At 41.2% G+C, this 15,551-nt stretch overlaps 1 protein-coding gene and 2 long non-coding RNA genes across 8 annotated transcripts; 1 reads left to right on the top strand and 2 right to left on the bottom strand.

Annotated features, from left to right (window-relative positions):
* Window positions 1-276: 276 nt before the first annotated feature.
* apol1 (apolipoprotein L, 1) lies at window positions 277-11,919 on the bottom strand. 6 transcript variants are annotated; one of them, XM_062530591.1, is made up of 37 exons: window positions 11,759-11,919; window positions 11,554-11,610; window positions 11,321-11,389; window positions 11,114-11,173; window positions 10,945-10,998; window positions 10,681-10,743; window positions 10,522-10,587; window positions 10,361-10,429; window positions 10,136-10,198; window positions 9,792-9,860; window positions 9,620-9,682; window positions 9,263-9,331; window positions 9,089-9,151; window positions 8,735-8,803; window positions 8,531-8,602; window positions 8,178-8,246; window positions 7,977-8,027; window positions 7,788-7,841; window positions 7,616-7,681; window positions 7,483-7,536; window positions 7,269-7,337; window positions 6,999-7,052; window positions 6,695-6,757; window positions 6,474-6,542; window positions 6,195-6,254; window positions 5,992-6,069; window positions 5,808-5,867; window positions 5,472-5,522; window positions 4,165-4,212; window positions 3,990-4,049; window positions 3,718-3,801; window positions 3,510-3,566; window positions 3,193-3,252; window positions 2,560-2,628; window positions 2,423-2,462; window positions 2,281-2,332; window positions 277-2,168 (listed from the first exon to the last, which is right to left on the bottom strand). In XM_062530591.1, exons 1-37 carry the CDS (start codon window positions 11,759-11,761, stop codon window positions 1,082-1,084), a joined length of 3,264 nt encoding a protein of 1,087 aa, XP_062386575.1. In that variant the 5' UTR covers window positions 11,762-11,919; the 3' UTR covers window positions 277-1,081. The 6 variants fall into 6 exon arrangements, with proteins under 6 accessions (XP_062386575.1, XP_062386576.1, XP_062386577.1 ...); XM_062530592.1 differs by having other exon boundaries at window positions 3,193-3,249; XM_062530593.1 differs by having other exon boundaries at window positions 6,474-6,539.
* On the top strand, window positions 11,584-14,626 carry LOC134075115 (uncharacterized). The gene is made up of 3 exons (XR_009938023.1): window positions 11,584-11,712; window positions 11,974-12,014; window positions 14,487-14,626. It is a non-coding gene; the product is annotated as an uncharacterized LOC134075115 (long non-coding RNA).
* On the bottom strand, window positions 14,046-15,428 carry LOC134075114 (uncharacterized). Its single transcript, XR_009938022.1, has 3 exons — window positions 15,364-15,428; window positions 14,787-15,271; window positions 14,046-14,336 (listed from the first exon to the last, which is right to left on the bottom strand). It is a non-coding gene; the product is annotated as an uncharacterized LOC134075114 (long non-coding RNA).
* Window positions 15,429-15,551: the final 123 nt, after the last annotated feature.

Genomic DNA, 15,551 nt, shown 5'->3' with positions numbered 1-15,551 from the left:
CTCGTCAATTCACCTGGGAGCGGGGCGTGGTTACTTTGTGTGAGTGGAACAGGTTACATGGCTCCTGACTCATCACACCAGTTTCTTCCTCCCATGAAAACCAAATATCCTACAGGTAGGCCTAAGGTAGAACTGTAGGCTACCTAACACCGGCAGGCTACCCGTTTCAGTTGAGCTTTTTTACCTTCCTGCATTCAAGTTTTGAAATTCGATAATTCAATAGGCCAAGATGATCACATTCACCTTCCTCACACATCTGATAAACATTGACAAATGTTAAATTCAAAGATACTTTATTCAATAATAACAAACATCAATTTAAAAGAATGAAATCACAAAAACTTATAATAAAATTATGTTAATATATTAACAGAAATCTAAAACAAGAGTTCTGACAGAGATGTAAAACCCAAGAGTCACCATTTAAATAACCCTGTTTTCCAGTTTAATTCTTACATTACAGCAACTTACAGTAGATAGACCTACCTGCACCCACATAAACTTAAAATAAAAACTAGATAGAATAATAAATCGATATATTAGTTTTGTGCCAGTGGTCGACAGTTAAGTCTTTAAAATTTGTACATAAATTCTTGAAACGGAGAGGTAGTGGTTGAATAACTGTTTAAAAACCGAAGCTAAAATAGACATACACACATTGAAATCAAAGCATGTCCTGAGGCTTTACACAGGCGTTTGTTACTTTTCTCATGATCCATCTACAGTATAGTGCAGCAGATATGCATTTTTACACTTGCTTAACAGCTGGCTGTTTGGCTAGCTAAATACCTACAGAGCAGCAACAACAGCTTTTGCATAGCCCGTTCAAGTCTGATAGTGCATACAGAGGCAAAGTGGTAGAACCAGAAAGGGCTTAGAGAGCTTAGAGGGCGAGGCCGCATGTTGCCGTGTAATATGGAGTGACACAAATAAATAATGTGGACCATGGTGATAAGGGAGGCAACTGGAAGGACTCACTGAGAATGTGGTTTGGCCTTGCCTGTTTTGTTTTTTTTTCAGTTTAAGGCATGATTTAGTTACTTGAGTATGTTTAGTGTTTGGTGTAAGGGAGCTGGGAAGCTCAATTCTTAGCCTTGCGCTTGATTTCGTCAATGTCGTCAGAATCGTCCGTACTTGGAGGTGGGTTATTTTTGAGCTGGCGCTTGATTTCGTCAATGTCATCAACATCGTCAGCACTCGGGGGTGGGTTCATCTTTAGTTTGCGCTTGATTTCATCAATGTCATCGGTATCGTCCCTCCTCTCGGGAGGAACACTCTTAATTTTGCGTTTGATTTCATCAATGTCATCAATATCGTCCATGTTCTCTGGCTGAATGTTCTCGGCTTTGCCCTCTGAGGAGCTGGTGGACTGCAGCTCCTCGCGGATACCGTTGAGCTCCACCAGCCCGGCATGCAGCTGTTCCGCCACCTCCCTGATCTTGCCGGCGAACTCCGACTTGGCACCTTTCTTGAGCTCGCGGGAGTCTTTGGCCACGAAATAGATGTCCATGCCCACAAAGAGTCCCGTTAGGACGCCCGTGGCCATGCTGGCGATCTGCACGGCTCGCGCCGCAGTGCTCCCGGCCACGTTGGCAATCTGCACCACACGCATGATCTCGTTGGCATTGATGAGAATGGCCTTGCCGGCCATGGCCCCATCCTCGTAGATGTTGTTGAGGGCCGGGAAGTCCTGGTTGTAGGCCTGCTTCTTCAACTTGATAAGGTCGAACCTGCGCAGGTTCTCGATCCCTTGCTTGATGAACTTCATGCACTTGTTGAGGTCGCCCATCTTTTCCTGGTAGTCCTCCACGATGCGCTCTACCTTCTTGCGGTCAAGCGAGTTGTTCACCTGGTTAGAGATGCCGGCGGAGGCAGAGGTGAGTCCACCTGCTGTCGCCACGCCCAGGCCCACGGCGGTCACAATCAGCGATGTTCCAAAGGTGAACGGAGCCAAGGCCAACCCGGTGATGGTAGCAACGCCTCCAACGGCGCTGGTGGAGCCTCCGGTAATCTGGGCGATCTTGGTCCTCTTGTTGAAGCGGTCGAGGCCATCCGCGATGGCGTTCAGGTCGATGACGTGCTGCCACAGTCCCTCGGCCCGCTCGGTGAACAGCTTGTTGAAGACGCGGATACCTTTCTGTACTTTCTCAGCAGTCACAGCAAAGGCTCTGGGAGAGGAGACAAACATGGGAACGGGGTAAGCAAAGGTTTAACCACCAAAGAGAGGATAAAGGATGAGTAGGTGGTAAAGAAAAAATCCTCATCTGAGGAATGACATACTTTGCCTCTTCTTTCTCTGTCATGTCATCATTCTGTGGCATGTCTTCCCATTCTAGAGAAAGAAAAACAGAGAAATCACGTTTGTGTCTTTCAGAAAAACTGCTAGGTAGACATGGACGTTAAGGGTCTATGGTGCACTTACGTTCTACTGTATTCCACCACTCCATCAAGCCATCCAGATCCTATGAAGATCATAGTAGAACATATGAAGATTGTCATTTAAGAAAATTTATTCTGTACACCTCTATTCTGTATACTGAAGATGGTGTCATCACAAACCTTGTCTTCTTCCTCATCCTTATCAAAACGGTACTCATCCAGCTGATCGAACAGCGACTTATTTTGGCCCTTTTTTGTGAGGCACAATTGAGACATTGAGAAAAAAAAACAGAGAAATGTGCCATTAGTAAGATTTAATATATATTTAACAAAGAGCTACCAGCAGTATCTTCAAAACCACAAGCAGCTTCCTGGAGTCCAACATAGAAATATGGGCTTCATTAACAGACATGGTTTAATTTGACCATTTCATAAGAAGATGAAGTATTTAGATCACATTCAGAGATGTGAAGTATTTAGGTGGCATTATGCTGGCTATTTGGAAATGTAGGGCAGCCTGTGTGGTACACCTGGGATGTTTGCAGAAGTGAAGGGAGGAAGTAACAGAACAGGTTGGAGCACATCTCAGCACAATCAGATAACTGAAGCACACATACAATGCAAAGTAGCTTGGGCTTGGGTTTTTTGTTTGGAACATTTGCTGCTCAAATGTCAAACCCGACAAAAAGGGAAAGTAAGCTGTCGGTAAATTGTTCATATCGAACCCAGATTCATATTCACCCAGCCATGGTGACTGGTCATTTTGTGAAGCTGTAGTGAGGGACAGCAGGAGAGCAACAATACCAGACATACCTCAGCAGAGTTATCCCCTTGGGCTCGCTCCTCTGCCTCTTTCTTCTTTTTACCCTGCTGCTTGAGGAATGAGCAAACAAACAATGCTTGTCTTTCTCTGTTACATGACATGTTTGTGTAATTTTTTGTGAGGTCCTCAAAATCACTTTTCATATTTCACTGTGATAGATAAACACTCCTTGGTTGGTTGGTTGTAAGTTTTTAGCTAGTTAGCATGGAAGTTGTACACAAAAAACTGCTGCTTTAAACATGACCAATATCTAAGGCAATAAATGGACGATAGCCAGTGGCAATCCACTTAAAAAGTATGTCCATACCTTTTCAGCAACATGAGCCATGAATGGATTTTTGACTTTTTTCTTCTTCTTCTTTGGCTGAAAAAGTAATAAAATTACTTTAAGAGCAGTAGTCTCGCATGATATATGATTGTCAGATGCCATCTAGACAGAAAGAAAGACAGGAATTGCAGAAATACTGAAAGACATGCAGTGAATTTGAGAGGCAGATCACTTGAGGACATCATACTTTTGTAGATGACACTTCTTCTTCTGCTTTCTTTTCTTCTGTGCAGAGTTCCTTCCTATCTTCAAGCCCATCATCACTTTCATCCTGTGGACATTTTGCCAATAAAAATACAGTATAGTATTGGACAAATGAATCTAAAAAATATGTACACACTTTCAGGCATTTTTAAGGTTGATTGTGTAACAGGTTTATACAGTATAAGTACAACTCTCCAACCATCTTGCTTTTTTGTGAAAAGACACACGAAAAGCAAAATGGACAAAATAAGGTACCTCCAGATGATCACTACCAGACGCCTCTCCCTGCCCAGTCTTCAGCGCTGAGGCTTTGTTCTAATAAGCAATGAGAGGCGTATTAAAGATAACCAATATATGATAGAACAACGTTATGATATTGCTGATATAAGGTTTTCAGAGCCCTACTAATGACCCTTACTGTGGCAGCTACCTGTGAGAGGAACGGATTCTTAGGCTTCTTTGCCTTCTTTGTGGTAGGCTGAAAAACAAAATGTTACCAGTAAATGTTAGGCACAAGATTACACATTGAGGGCCAAAGTCTCATCAGTTTAAGGTGACACATTGAAAGACAGAGAATATGAAGAAGAAAGCAATACAATAGTGATCAAAATCATGCTTTGCTTTTGTCCCTGGCAGTATTGCGCGGGTTGATCACCCGCGGTTATGAGTCAGAAAGACATATTCCTAATGATATTTGGGTCATCTGTGGGCAGGACAGTAAAAAAAAATAAAATACTAAAATATCATGAGAAGGCTGACATCAATATGTAACTATCAATGTAGCAGGAACTTGCCACATAGGCTACCTGTATGATAGGAGGATGGAGGTGGAGAAATGCTGCTTTTAGAGACAGGAGATTTTAAAATAAGAAAGACACTCCTTCGAGAAAAGCGAAGCATGGGAATTATTTGAAGAGATGACAGCAGTGCTGGTTATGTTCTGTGCACTTCTTGCAAAGCCATTTGTATGGACAGCCACAAAACAGGCACAACTGTCACAAATGTGAAACTGGTAAGCCTTCCCAGCCAAACAAAATATACTCAAGTGCAATTCCTAGACCTCAAGCATTTGATTGCTTTATGCGCACACTCACCACTGAAACAGCACAACTTGTGTTAGGTGCAATGTTGACACAAGACCTAATGACAAGTAGTTCAGTAAAATAATACTGGCACTTCACCACGTTTTATTGTAGCCTAATAGTATTTTATGATCCCTGACCACTTGTAGCCTACGTTAGACTTTTTTCGCCAGTGTTGTAAAAGTTAAAGTTAAACACTGCGTTGTGTTTGTGCGGCATTTTTTTGTGCGATTAGAGATGTCATGGGTAGGCTGATGTGATTGAGGAGGGCTCTCTGTTCCTGTTTGTGGAAAGGTTTCACAGTACAGCCCAATAAGTATACACTGCATGTTAGGCTACATTAACCAAAAGCACACATTTTGTAAATAAGCAGGTCGATCACGGGTCGAGTATCCTTTTGTCCTTATCCTTTAATAGTCGCAGTTCGAGTTGTGGTCAGGTTGATTCAAATCACCATGCCGTTCACTAGTGGCAAGAGCGGGACACTAGTGAATGGACCCACGCAAAACTGGTCCCCGAAACTCAAGTGTCCTCAAATCACACACACTAGAAGAAACTCGCCTGATTATAGAGTTCACCAACCAGTGCAGTGTCAATCTTACAGTGTTAAAGGGCACTCCACATGCTCAGTACCACCTCAGAAAATTAGTCTTACCTGAATGGCCTCCTCCCCACCATGTGTGGGCTCCCCACTCTCACCATCACCCTAACAGAATAAATCAGGCCATGATCATTAATAATATACAATAATATAGAATCATCATTTGGACCATTTATTTATGTAATGATAACTACATACAATACAATTTGAATAAAGGGCCCTGGGGATAGGAGTCTGAAAGCAATGACCTTGTGGCAAATTCTTCCAACTGAAAGCTAGGATGTCTAGGGTTACTTTTTGAAGACTAATCTGTTGGTGGGGCTAGACCCACAGGGTCTTTTTCCTGGATATCTGATTTCATGTAACCCTGTTAGGCAAGTTTGTGTATACCTGTTGTTCTTTAGACTGTGTCTCCTTGAGTTCATTCCCTTTCATTCTTGCCGTCAGCTCCTGGAATGAATAGATCAAAACCACATCAAGGACAACAGACAATCCAAAAAAGAAAACAAGGGCCTAGTTAGGAAAAAAAAAAAGAGTCCCATGTGCTCTGTAACCCAGGCTATTTTAGACTCACCTTCTCCTTAGGTTTGGGTGGAACCAGGGGAGGTCTAGCCATGCTCTTGTTCTCTCTCTGAGTCATATTACCACTGACCTGACAAGGACAACGCATGGTTACATACAGTTCTCCGTTTGGGTAAGCAAATGTGTTAAACACACGCACACAAACACACACAAAACCCTAACTGTTGTGAGCACATTAGACAAGCTGATATCTACCTCTCTCTCCTTTGCTGTGGTTTTCCCCAGCTGGCTGTTGGAGGCTGCGCTGCTCCGCTCCTGGACAGAACGGGACAAAACAGAAAAACAAACACAACCTCAGTGAAGCAGGTCCAGACAGGGACCCGGATTACAGCTGACCGAAGGTACCGGATCAGGCGTCAGATCAGGGCCACATCTGGGCCACACCTGGGCCACACCTATTCCCCGCTCAGCTGCTGCTGCCTGAGCCGAGGCTCGTCCTCACCCAAACAGCAAGGAAGTAAAGCGCTACTGTACCTTGTCACTGGGACGGGGAGGGACCAGAGTCGTGCGGGCTGTTCTCTCTTTCTCCTCTCCTTGGTTCTGCTGTGCATCAATTTGACAGAGACACATCCCATAATTATACACAATATTCTCTGCTCAGCTTCTCTCTCTCTCTCTCTCTCTCTCTCTCTCAAATGATATGATAGTTAGAGCAATGAAAGAGAGACTGTGTGCAGTGTACATGAAGGACATACCGTTTTCATCTCGTCCTTGTCTCGCTCTAGCTCCTCGTCAGATTCCATCTCGGAGTTGAGTTTCTACAGATAATGAGTGAGATTTATTCTATCATTATAATAAAATCATTCCCACTCCAGCATAGTAGACTTACGCCTATCCCATACAATCAAACAGATAACAAGCCACAAACACCTTCACCACCCCTCACTACTTCTGCCTGTATCCCAAAATTCCCCCACCATTACCCTCTCCACCACTATCTCTTGTCTACAACAATCACCCATCGCCCATCACCACATGATAACCAAAAGTACTTATTACTTTGGGAGCGGAGCGAAATGGGTTCAATTTCGTTAGGGCTCCAACCATAACATTCTGATTTGGAAGAAAATTGCAGACGGATTACAGAAAAATATGTAACCACATACACACACACACACACACACACACACACACACACACACACACACACACACACACACACACACACACACACACACACACACACACACACACACACATGCATTTTAACATGTATAGCAGAGACCATACATGAAAAGGCTGTCTATATCTAAACAAACATTGTCACACCTGTTTGCGATGGGAATGGTTTTCACTGCCAGAGGACTCATCTTCATCATCCTTTTCTGACTCTTTATCCTTCAATAGAATATTATTTGTGTTATTAAGGTCCATGATGAACATAATCAATCTAAGTAATGAAAGTAATACAAGTAAAAAGTAATTAATGAACTGAATGATGTTGAATGTGTGATACTATTGTGAATTTGTACTAAGACCTTACTTTGTTGGCATGACGGAATGGATTCAGTTTTGACATGGCTCCGACCAGTGCATTCTAAAAGAGACCGAGCAAGTTCGATCAAAACACAACAGAGACAACCACCGCATTTCCAACACCACACAAATTCACTAACCTGCTTGTGACCGGAGTGTCCGTCACTGTCAGCCATCTCTTCTGTCTCGGAATCTGAATCCTTCTCCTTCAGTACAGAAACAAGCACAGATAAATTCATTTGTATGAGCCATTTACACAGGAGCACTAGTTGACATAAGCAGAGAAGACACAGAAAAATACAAAAGACCCACCTGTTTTGACCGTGAAGCCTTTACATCTGAAGATTTTTCTGTCTTCTCCTTATCCTGTCAAAACCATCCCAAAATAACCAAATCCATGTAATCCAAACCGTTCATTTCATGGAAAACCCAAAATCGAAAGACGGAAAAGGCTTTACAGAGCGATGCTAAACAGGAACTGTCTCGTCCCTGTTGGGTTACCTGAGCAGTGGAGTGAAATGGATTCCTCAGAATCTTTCCCATCATCCCAGTCTGTGTCAGAAATAGAGACGTCCACATATAGAGAGAAAGAGAGAGAGAGAGAGAAAGTGATATCTACATCATTTCAAATCACAGGCATTATATCACAGATAATTTAACCACATTTAGAGTATGTCATGGTTTTTGATCGACTGACCATACCTTGGGGTTGCTGTTTTCTGAGAGACTGTCACTGCTAGCAGATATATCACTCTTTTCAGACAGGTTATCCTGGCATATATAAAAAAAGATATAGGATGAAACGGGACAGTTCTAATATGCCACTATAACCTACACTAAAACCAGAGTCTTCCAACCTTGGAGTCAGCAGTAATTAATGTAAGTAATAAAAACACACTTTTGACAAATGTATCCTTCATGTTCACTTTGCTCATGAAATAAGTTCAAAAAATACAATGCAGAAACATATCATGAACAAAGTATACAAGGGCCTGTTTAAAATCAGAGAGAAAATGTGTTCGGAACTAAGATCAGTTAAACCTTGGTTTTCTCACCTGTGATGCTGTGCGCTTATGATTTGGTTTTGGAGACCTTTTGAACATGCCACTCAACATGCCAGGTTTCTCCTTTAATGAGAATATTTTCATCAATGACAGAGTTATGTATAAAGACTGAAAGAAAAAAAAAACTGACAAAAAAACTGACAAAGAGGAAAAGTCAAGGAACACCAAGCAATAGGCAAGGATACATAAACTTACTTTGTTTGAGCTACTCTCTGAGAGACTGTCATTGCTGGCGGATATATCACTCTGATCACACAGGTTATCCTGTAACAGACATAAAACATGTTAGGATCAATACAAATGTGACCATGAGCTGCAACAAACCAGAGGCTTCCAACTTTGAGGTCAGCAATAATTAACATAATCTCGGAAATAAAAACACTTTAAGCCAAATGTACCTTCCATGTTCACTTTGTTCATGATATATTCTGCATTATATTTTTAACTTGGTAATTTCAGTAAAGTATGCCAAAGTACACAAAAGCCTACAGTATGTTTACCAATAACGAGGGAAAATCGTTCAGATCACTTAACTCTCAGTTATCTCACCTGTGATGCTGTGCGCTTGAAATTTGGCCTTTTGAACATCCCACTCAATATGCCAGATTTCTCCTTTAATGAGAATGTTTTTATTAATGACAAAGTCATATATAAAGACTGAAAGAAAAAAAACTGACAGAGGAAAAGTCAAGGAACACAATAGGCAAGGATACTTATACTTACTTTGTTTGAGCTACTCTCTGAGAGACTGTCACTGCTGGCGGATACATCACTCTGATCACACAGGTTATCCTGTAACAGACATAAAACATGTTAGGATCAATACAAATGTGACCATGAGCTGCAACAAACCAGAGGCTTCCAACTTTGAGGTCAGCACAGCAGTAATTAACATAATCTCGGAAATAAAAACACTTTAAGCCAAATGTACCTTCCATGTTCACTTTGTTCATGATATATTCTGCATTATATTTTTAACTTGGTAATTTCATTAACAAAGTATGCCAAAGTACACAAAAGCCTATGTTTACAAATATCGAGGGAAAATCGTTCAGATCACTTAACTCTCAGTTATCTCACCTGAGATGCTGTGCGCTTGACATTTGGCCTTTTGAACATCCCACTCAATATGCCAGATTTCTCCTTTAATGAGAATGTTTTTGTTAATGACAAAGTCATATAAAGACTGAAAGAAAAAAAACTGACAGAGGAAAAGTCAAGGACCACAATAAGCAAGGACACTTAAACTTACTTTGTTTGAGCTACTCTCTGAGAGACTGTCATTGCTGGCGGATACATCACTCTGATCACACAGGTTATCCTGTAATAGACAAAAAAACATGTTAGGATCGATACAAATGTTACCATGAGCTACAACAAAACCAGAGGCTCCCAACCTCCAGGTCAGCAGTAATTAACGTAATCACTCAAATAAAAACACTTTCGGCCAAATGTACCCTCCATGTTCACTTTGCTCATTAAAGAACAGAGTTAAAAAATATAAAGCAGAAATATATCATGAACAAAGCCTTTGATAACAAATGAAGGAAAGGGATATCATTCAGAATAAGATCAGTTAAGCCTCAGCTTTCTCACCTGTGATGCTGTGCGCTTGTGATTTGGCTTTTTGAACATCCCACTCAATATGCCAGATTTCTCCTTTAATGAGAATATTTTGTTAATGACAAAGTCATGGATAAGGACTGAAAGAACCCTCCTCCTTTAATGAAAATATTTGAAGTCATGTCTAAAACACTGACAGAAAAAAACAGTGAGAAAAGAGTAAAATCTCTAAGCAATACTAGACAAGGATACACTCACTTTGTTTGAGCTATTCTCAGAAAGACAGTCATTGCTGGCAGAAAGGTCTTTGTCAATAGCCAGGGAGGCCTGTGAAAGATGGCAATGTTAGAACATGCTAATCCTCACATTATAACTGATGGAAGGAGAAACAAACACAACAACAGCGCAACAACACTAACCTGGTCAACGCCTCCAGGGGGTTTGGGAGACTTCCGGAACATCCCACCCAACATTCCTCCTTTCTCCTGACAATAAACACCACAAGTGGTTGTTTTAATGTACCTATGAAAGTGCTTATTTCAGAATGTATCACTGCTGAAATAGAGACCAAGACTTACCTTGCTGTTGTTATTATCGCTGAGACTGTCATCACTCGCCGAGAGCTTGTTTGACAAACTGTCCTGGAACAAATGTTACCTCCATCAGTGACTAGAGTAAGGAGTTTTCTGTTTAAGACTGACAAGCGAACTACAATGCTTTCAACAACCCTTCTAATCAACCTTTATACAGTTTGATGATATCATACAAAACTATACAGTTGGCTGATATCATACAAAAACGTGCTGCCATAAAACGAATGGTGTTAAACTGTTGCAATTTACCTGTGCTGGTTTAGAGCTTTTCTTAAACATCCCACCAAACACACCGGCTTTCTCCTGTCAAAAAGGAGAATTATCACGCATTGGAAACCACATTGTGTAACAAACAGTAAAAGCCGATAATAATAATAAAAGAGAAAAAATATATATACTTTCAGCTAGGCCTACCTACCTTCAAGCTGCTGTTGTCAGAGAGATTATCATTGCTTTTTGAGAGATTGCCATTTTGTTCCTGCAATAAATGATCAGTTACATTGCATATTAAAAAACATGTTACAATTCACTCAAAAGTATATTCATAAGGCACTGGTATTTCATTTGTTGCAAAATGCTGTCAAGTGTCAACGTTGCAAGTATCATCATAAAATGGTCTTCCCACCTCTGCAGGTCCTGAGCTTTCTGAGATTTTTGATGCCCTTTTGAACATTCCACTAAATGCACTTTTCTCCTGAGAAAAGAGTAGAAAATATTTAAGGGTTTTTATTTGCCTTCTCAAATCAAACAGTCTAAGGCAGTTATTTGCCAAAGGCTATTTGGGTCTACCCGACACCAGAGGCGCAACGTCAGTAAAGCTAAATGTGTCTCCCATTCCCACACTGAAAGTTTTCTCACCGTCCTTGTGCTCTCCTCGCAATCCAAGTCCAGCGTCTCATATCGGCTTCCCCATTCCTACGGATCGAAGGACAGAAAAGTCAAGATGATTGTAAACCATGGAAACTCATGGGCAGTTACTGATGTCGCTAGTCTGAGACTAGTCGAGAAACTCAAGAAGTAGGTTACTACTTCCACGGCTGTCTATCTTGTTGTTTTGACTTACCATGTCACCTGCCTTGTAGCCTTTATAAAATATGTAGTCCACTAATGCAATGTGTGCACTCTACCAGTTTCAGACACGTAAAATAACGACACACGAAGGTCACTTATGGCGTGGTCTCGATCGAAATCGCAGTTCCTTATTCCTACCGTTTCGCTCTCTGTTGACAAGTTTTTTTTCCCTCTTACACCCCGCCCTATGCCCTTTATGTATGGCAGCTCCTCCTTCCTCAAGAAAACGTGGAAAACCTATCCTACAGGTGAGCAAGACCAACAAATCAGTGTACTGTGTAGTGCGTCACCTCACACGAGAGTGACTCAGTGATATAATTAGGGCCATTACAGCTATAGTCGTAAATGTATAGGCCTGCTCTGTCCAAAATTCCTATTCGCGTTGTTGCATTCGTACCAGTGCATTTCTTGTAGGCCTATGCTAGCCTACTATTACTCTGATATTAGGCTATTGATCTAACAGACGCGAGGTTATCAGAACAGTAGGCCGTGTCAAGTCCTGGGTGAGATAAGAGAGCTGTAAAATCATTTAGAATAGATAACACAGAATGCAATCTGGGCCAATTTAGTGACACAAATTCAGTCGACGTTTGTGTTGACTTTGTGTTAACGGTGCTATTGAAAAGATACGTCAGAGCAGTATGAAATGCTAGACCATACCAAAGTCAAGAAAGGACATGTACAACTTGATAGTTTTTTTTGCAGGTGCAGCTTTTTAAAGGTTCAATATAATAAGAGGCAGGAAAAAGCGCAACACTGCTGCTTTAGAATCATCACTTCATTTGACTAGAATGACGTTTCGGCACTAGGCCTTCATCAGAGGGGAGGCTTCATTTGTGGAGACGTCCATCAAGGAACACCCAATAGGGAGTTCCAAACAATAATTCAATCATTGCAATGAAAAGACAATAGGATGATGGAAATAATACAAAAATTTAGTTAAATACATTTTCACATCAATCAAATAAATTCACATATCCAACATATTTAGACACAGCTCTTCATTTAGTCCATTCTTTAAACTTTGCCATGTATATATCCAGAAGACCTCTCGTTGTAACAAAAGAGTTTCTGACACCACCCCTTTTAGGTGTTTTAACTTGTTAAATCCTGTCCACTTTTAGGCTATCAACATTATGTTTGAGGTTGTTAAAATGTATTGCGACGCGACAGGGTAGTCTTTATCGTTGCGCTTGATGGTACTTTTATGTTCACTTATCCTATTCCTCAAATGTCGGCTGGTTTTGCCTACGTACACTAGACCACAGGGGCAGGTGATCGCATAGACAACATGGGTGGAGGAATATGTTATAACATTCTGGATTTTATATGTTTTATTGTTTAGTGGGTTCGTGAACGCGTGCGCTTTTTGGACATGGTGGCATTGTGCGCAATGGCCACACCGGTAACTCCCATTGGGACATAGCCTACCATACCTTGAATTTCTCCTTGGGGATCAATAAAGTTATCTATCTATCTATCTATCCATCATACAACCTTTTCATCTAGGTCTACTTAAAGCAGAGACTTTCCAATGAGGAGACAGTGGCCTACTCAAAGCATACAAACATCTCTTAGAAAAGTGTGGTGGTGTTAGTTACCGCAAAGATGCGGTTGTCTACACATATTCGGTTGCCTGTGAACTGGCTGGATGGCTGACTGCCTCTGGAGTTAACCTGACTGTCCCCCTATGTTGCAGATGTGTTCAGTAACCGGTCGCAGATTTGTCTGTTTAATTCATATCTTAATAGAAATGTGGTGCTCCACTTTGTTGTTTGATAAGGTTTACAACAGTAACACGGTGTGTTGCGTTTGAAGTGTCAGATTGTCTGTATGAGAGTACAGTACATGCACTGCACCATAAATGTGCCACCAAATAAATAAATAAATATAGATGTACCTAGATGTGCAAATAGATGTGCATAGCAGTCCTGTACATCCTCTCTGCGAAAATGGGGAGGGGGAGGGGGCATTCTTGCTTCGGGTTAGCTTTGGACATGCAAACACAGGACACAGCACTCAGACACATTGTAAACATACAACATCCATTGCATTACTGATGACTGACTTGTCCCAATCTCGATCTTTGTTTGTTTGTAATTTGGTTAATAAATCCACATTTTAGTTACAAATCCAACCTCCCGAATCTCTCTTTTGTTGTAGTCTTGAGCATAATAAGGTGCACCATGGGATAACCAAAACCTTCAGGGAACATTCCTGTAATTAAAAGCTAACGCCCCCCAAATTAATTGTTAGCTGGTGCCCCATGCCTATCCAAACATCCATTTACTTTTTTACTGGTAAAATACTCCAGGCTTTGCCCACATTCTGTGGATCACCTCATATTGGCAAAGATGAGTCCTTTCTTACACAGTGAACCAGTTCAGGATATTTTTATTCAAGGTAATTCAGTAATAGTATCAATAGTGGTGCAGTCTTCCTTTCCACCACTGTTTGGCTGGTTGAAGGCTCAGGGTGGTGAAAAGTCCACAAACTGCCCCTCTGTCTTCCTTTCTGTATTTATTTATAATACTTCTGTTCAACTTTTCTTAAGACCTGGAAGTTTGAAGCTGTAAGACCGTAAAGGACAGTGTTAGCATACATTAAAGGTAGAGTGTTTTGTGATTCGCAAAAGCATCAAGGAATGTTTAATGTTTTTTTTTTTTTTTTTTTTAATAATTTGCCACACAAATGTTCATGACCTCTCTCTGTTATCTCAGATCTGGACTTTGGATTTCTGACTGTACAGCTGTCACCAAACTGCATCAATTTCTCCAGCATTTGGTACTTTCAAGTATGGTCATAGAGAGTAGAGTTGGTTATGGTATTTAGCAACATACAAATAGCAACAATACAATACTTAAAATTAACAGTAAACAGACAGAGAGAGAAAGAGAGAGAGAGAGAGAGAGAGAGACACACAGACACAGACACAGACACAGACACAGACACACACACACACACACACACACACACACACACACACACACACACACACACACACACACACACAGGATCACCTTTCTCTCCCTTGGGTCCTGGAGCTCTGTCTCTTCCATTTCTGCCAGGGAGGCCATTGTCCCCATGGGTGGCAGCAAAGGCAAGGCAGCTGAGGGCTGGGTAGTCTTGTGTCTGCACTTTTATGGGAGGAATCCCAATACTCAGCAGCAGCAGAGTGGAGAAATACCTTGTGGACAGTGCCATCTAGTGGACTCAGGAAACAGTACAGGCGATGAACAGTAAAACAAATCATTGCATTATGAGGTATTACACCTATGTCCTCATACAATTTGTCATGTGTATCTTACTTCTTTAATCAAGCAAGACACCAACCAACATTAATAAGCCTTTAGGAGAGTTTATTTAGGCCTAATGGCCGTTTTAGATTTCTGAGAAATACTGAACCATCTGCTTACTGTTGTCCCGATGTGTGAAGTTTGCCTACAAAAAAGCTAACATCTTTGCCCAAATAAGGAGATCCAGTAGCCTATCTTGAGATTTTTTTCTATGGGAAAATAACATAGGGATTTTCAATTATCGCACCTATTAAACTCTCTCGGGGCCGAAGAAATTGGAAATGCAGAAATTTTACACTACAAAGTTTTGTCCTTTGACGGCACAACTTCAGAGAACTTCAGAGGTCTATGGATCAGTCAGTGAGGTCTTCATGGTCAGAAGTGCTGTGTGTATTCTCATTACTTTGGGTATATGAAAAGCCTTTGAAATCAGCTCTCCTAATTGGATAGGAGTAAAATGACTCTACGTATCATAATGGCAGCCAGAGA

The sequence above is a fragment of the Sardina pilchardus genome, chromosome 2, assembly GCF_963854185.1.
Source record: "Sardina pilchardus chromosome 2, fSarPil1.1, whole genome shotgun sequence".
Lineage (NCBI taxonomy): Eukaryota > Metazoa > Chordata > Actinopteri > Clupeiformes > Clupeidae > Sardina > Sardina pilchardus.
This window is presented reverse-complemented; position numbering and strand designations above follow the sequence as displayed.

Excerpts from the sequence above, each read along its gene's own strand:
- apol1 (XM_062530591.1), bottom strand. Across the intron at positions 8,247-8,530 it reads ATAAGCGCACAGCATCACAG|GATAACCTGTCTGAAAAGAG; the intron begins GTGAGAAAACCA and ends TATATATGCCAG. Across the intron at positions 2,629-3,192 it reads AAGGGGATAACTCTGCTGAG|GGCCAAAATAAGTCGCTGTT; the intron begins GTATGTCTGGTA and ends CTCACAAAAAAG.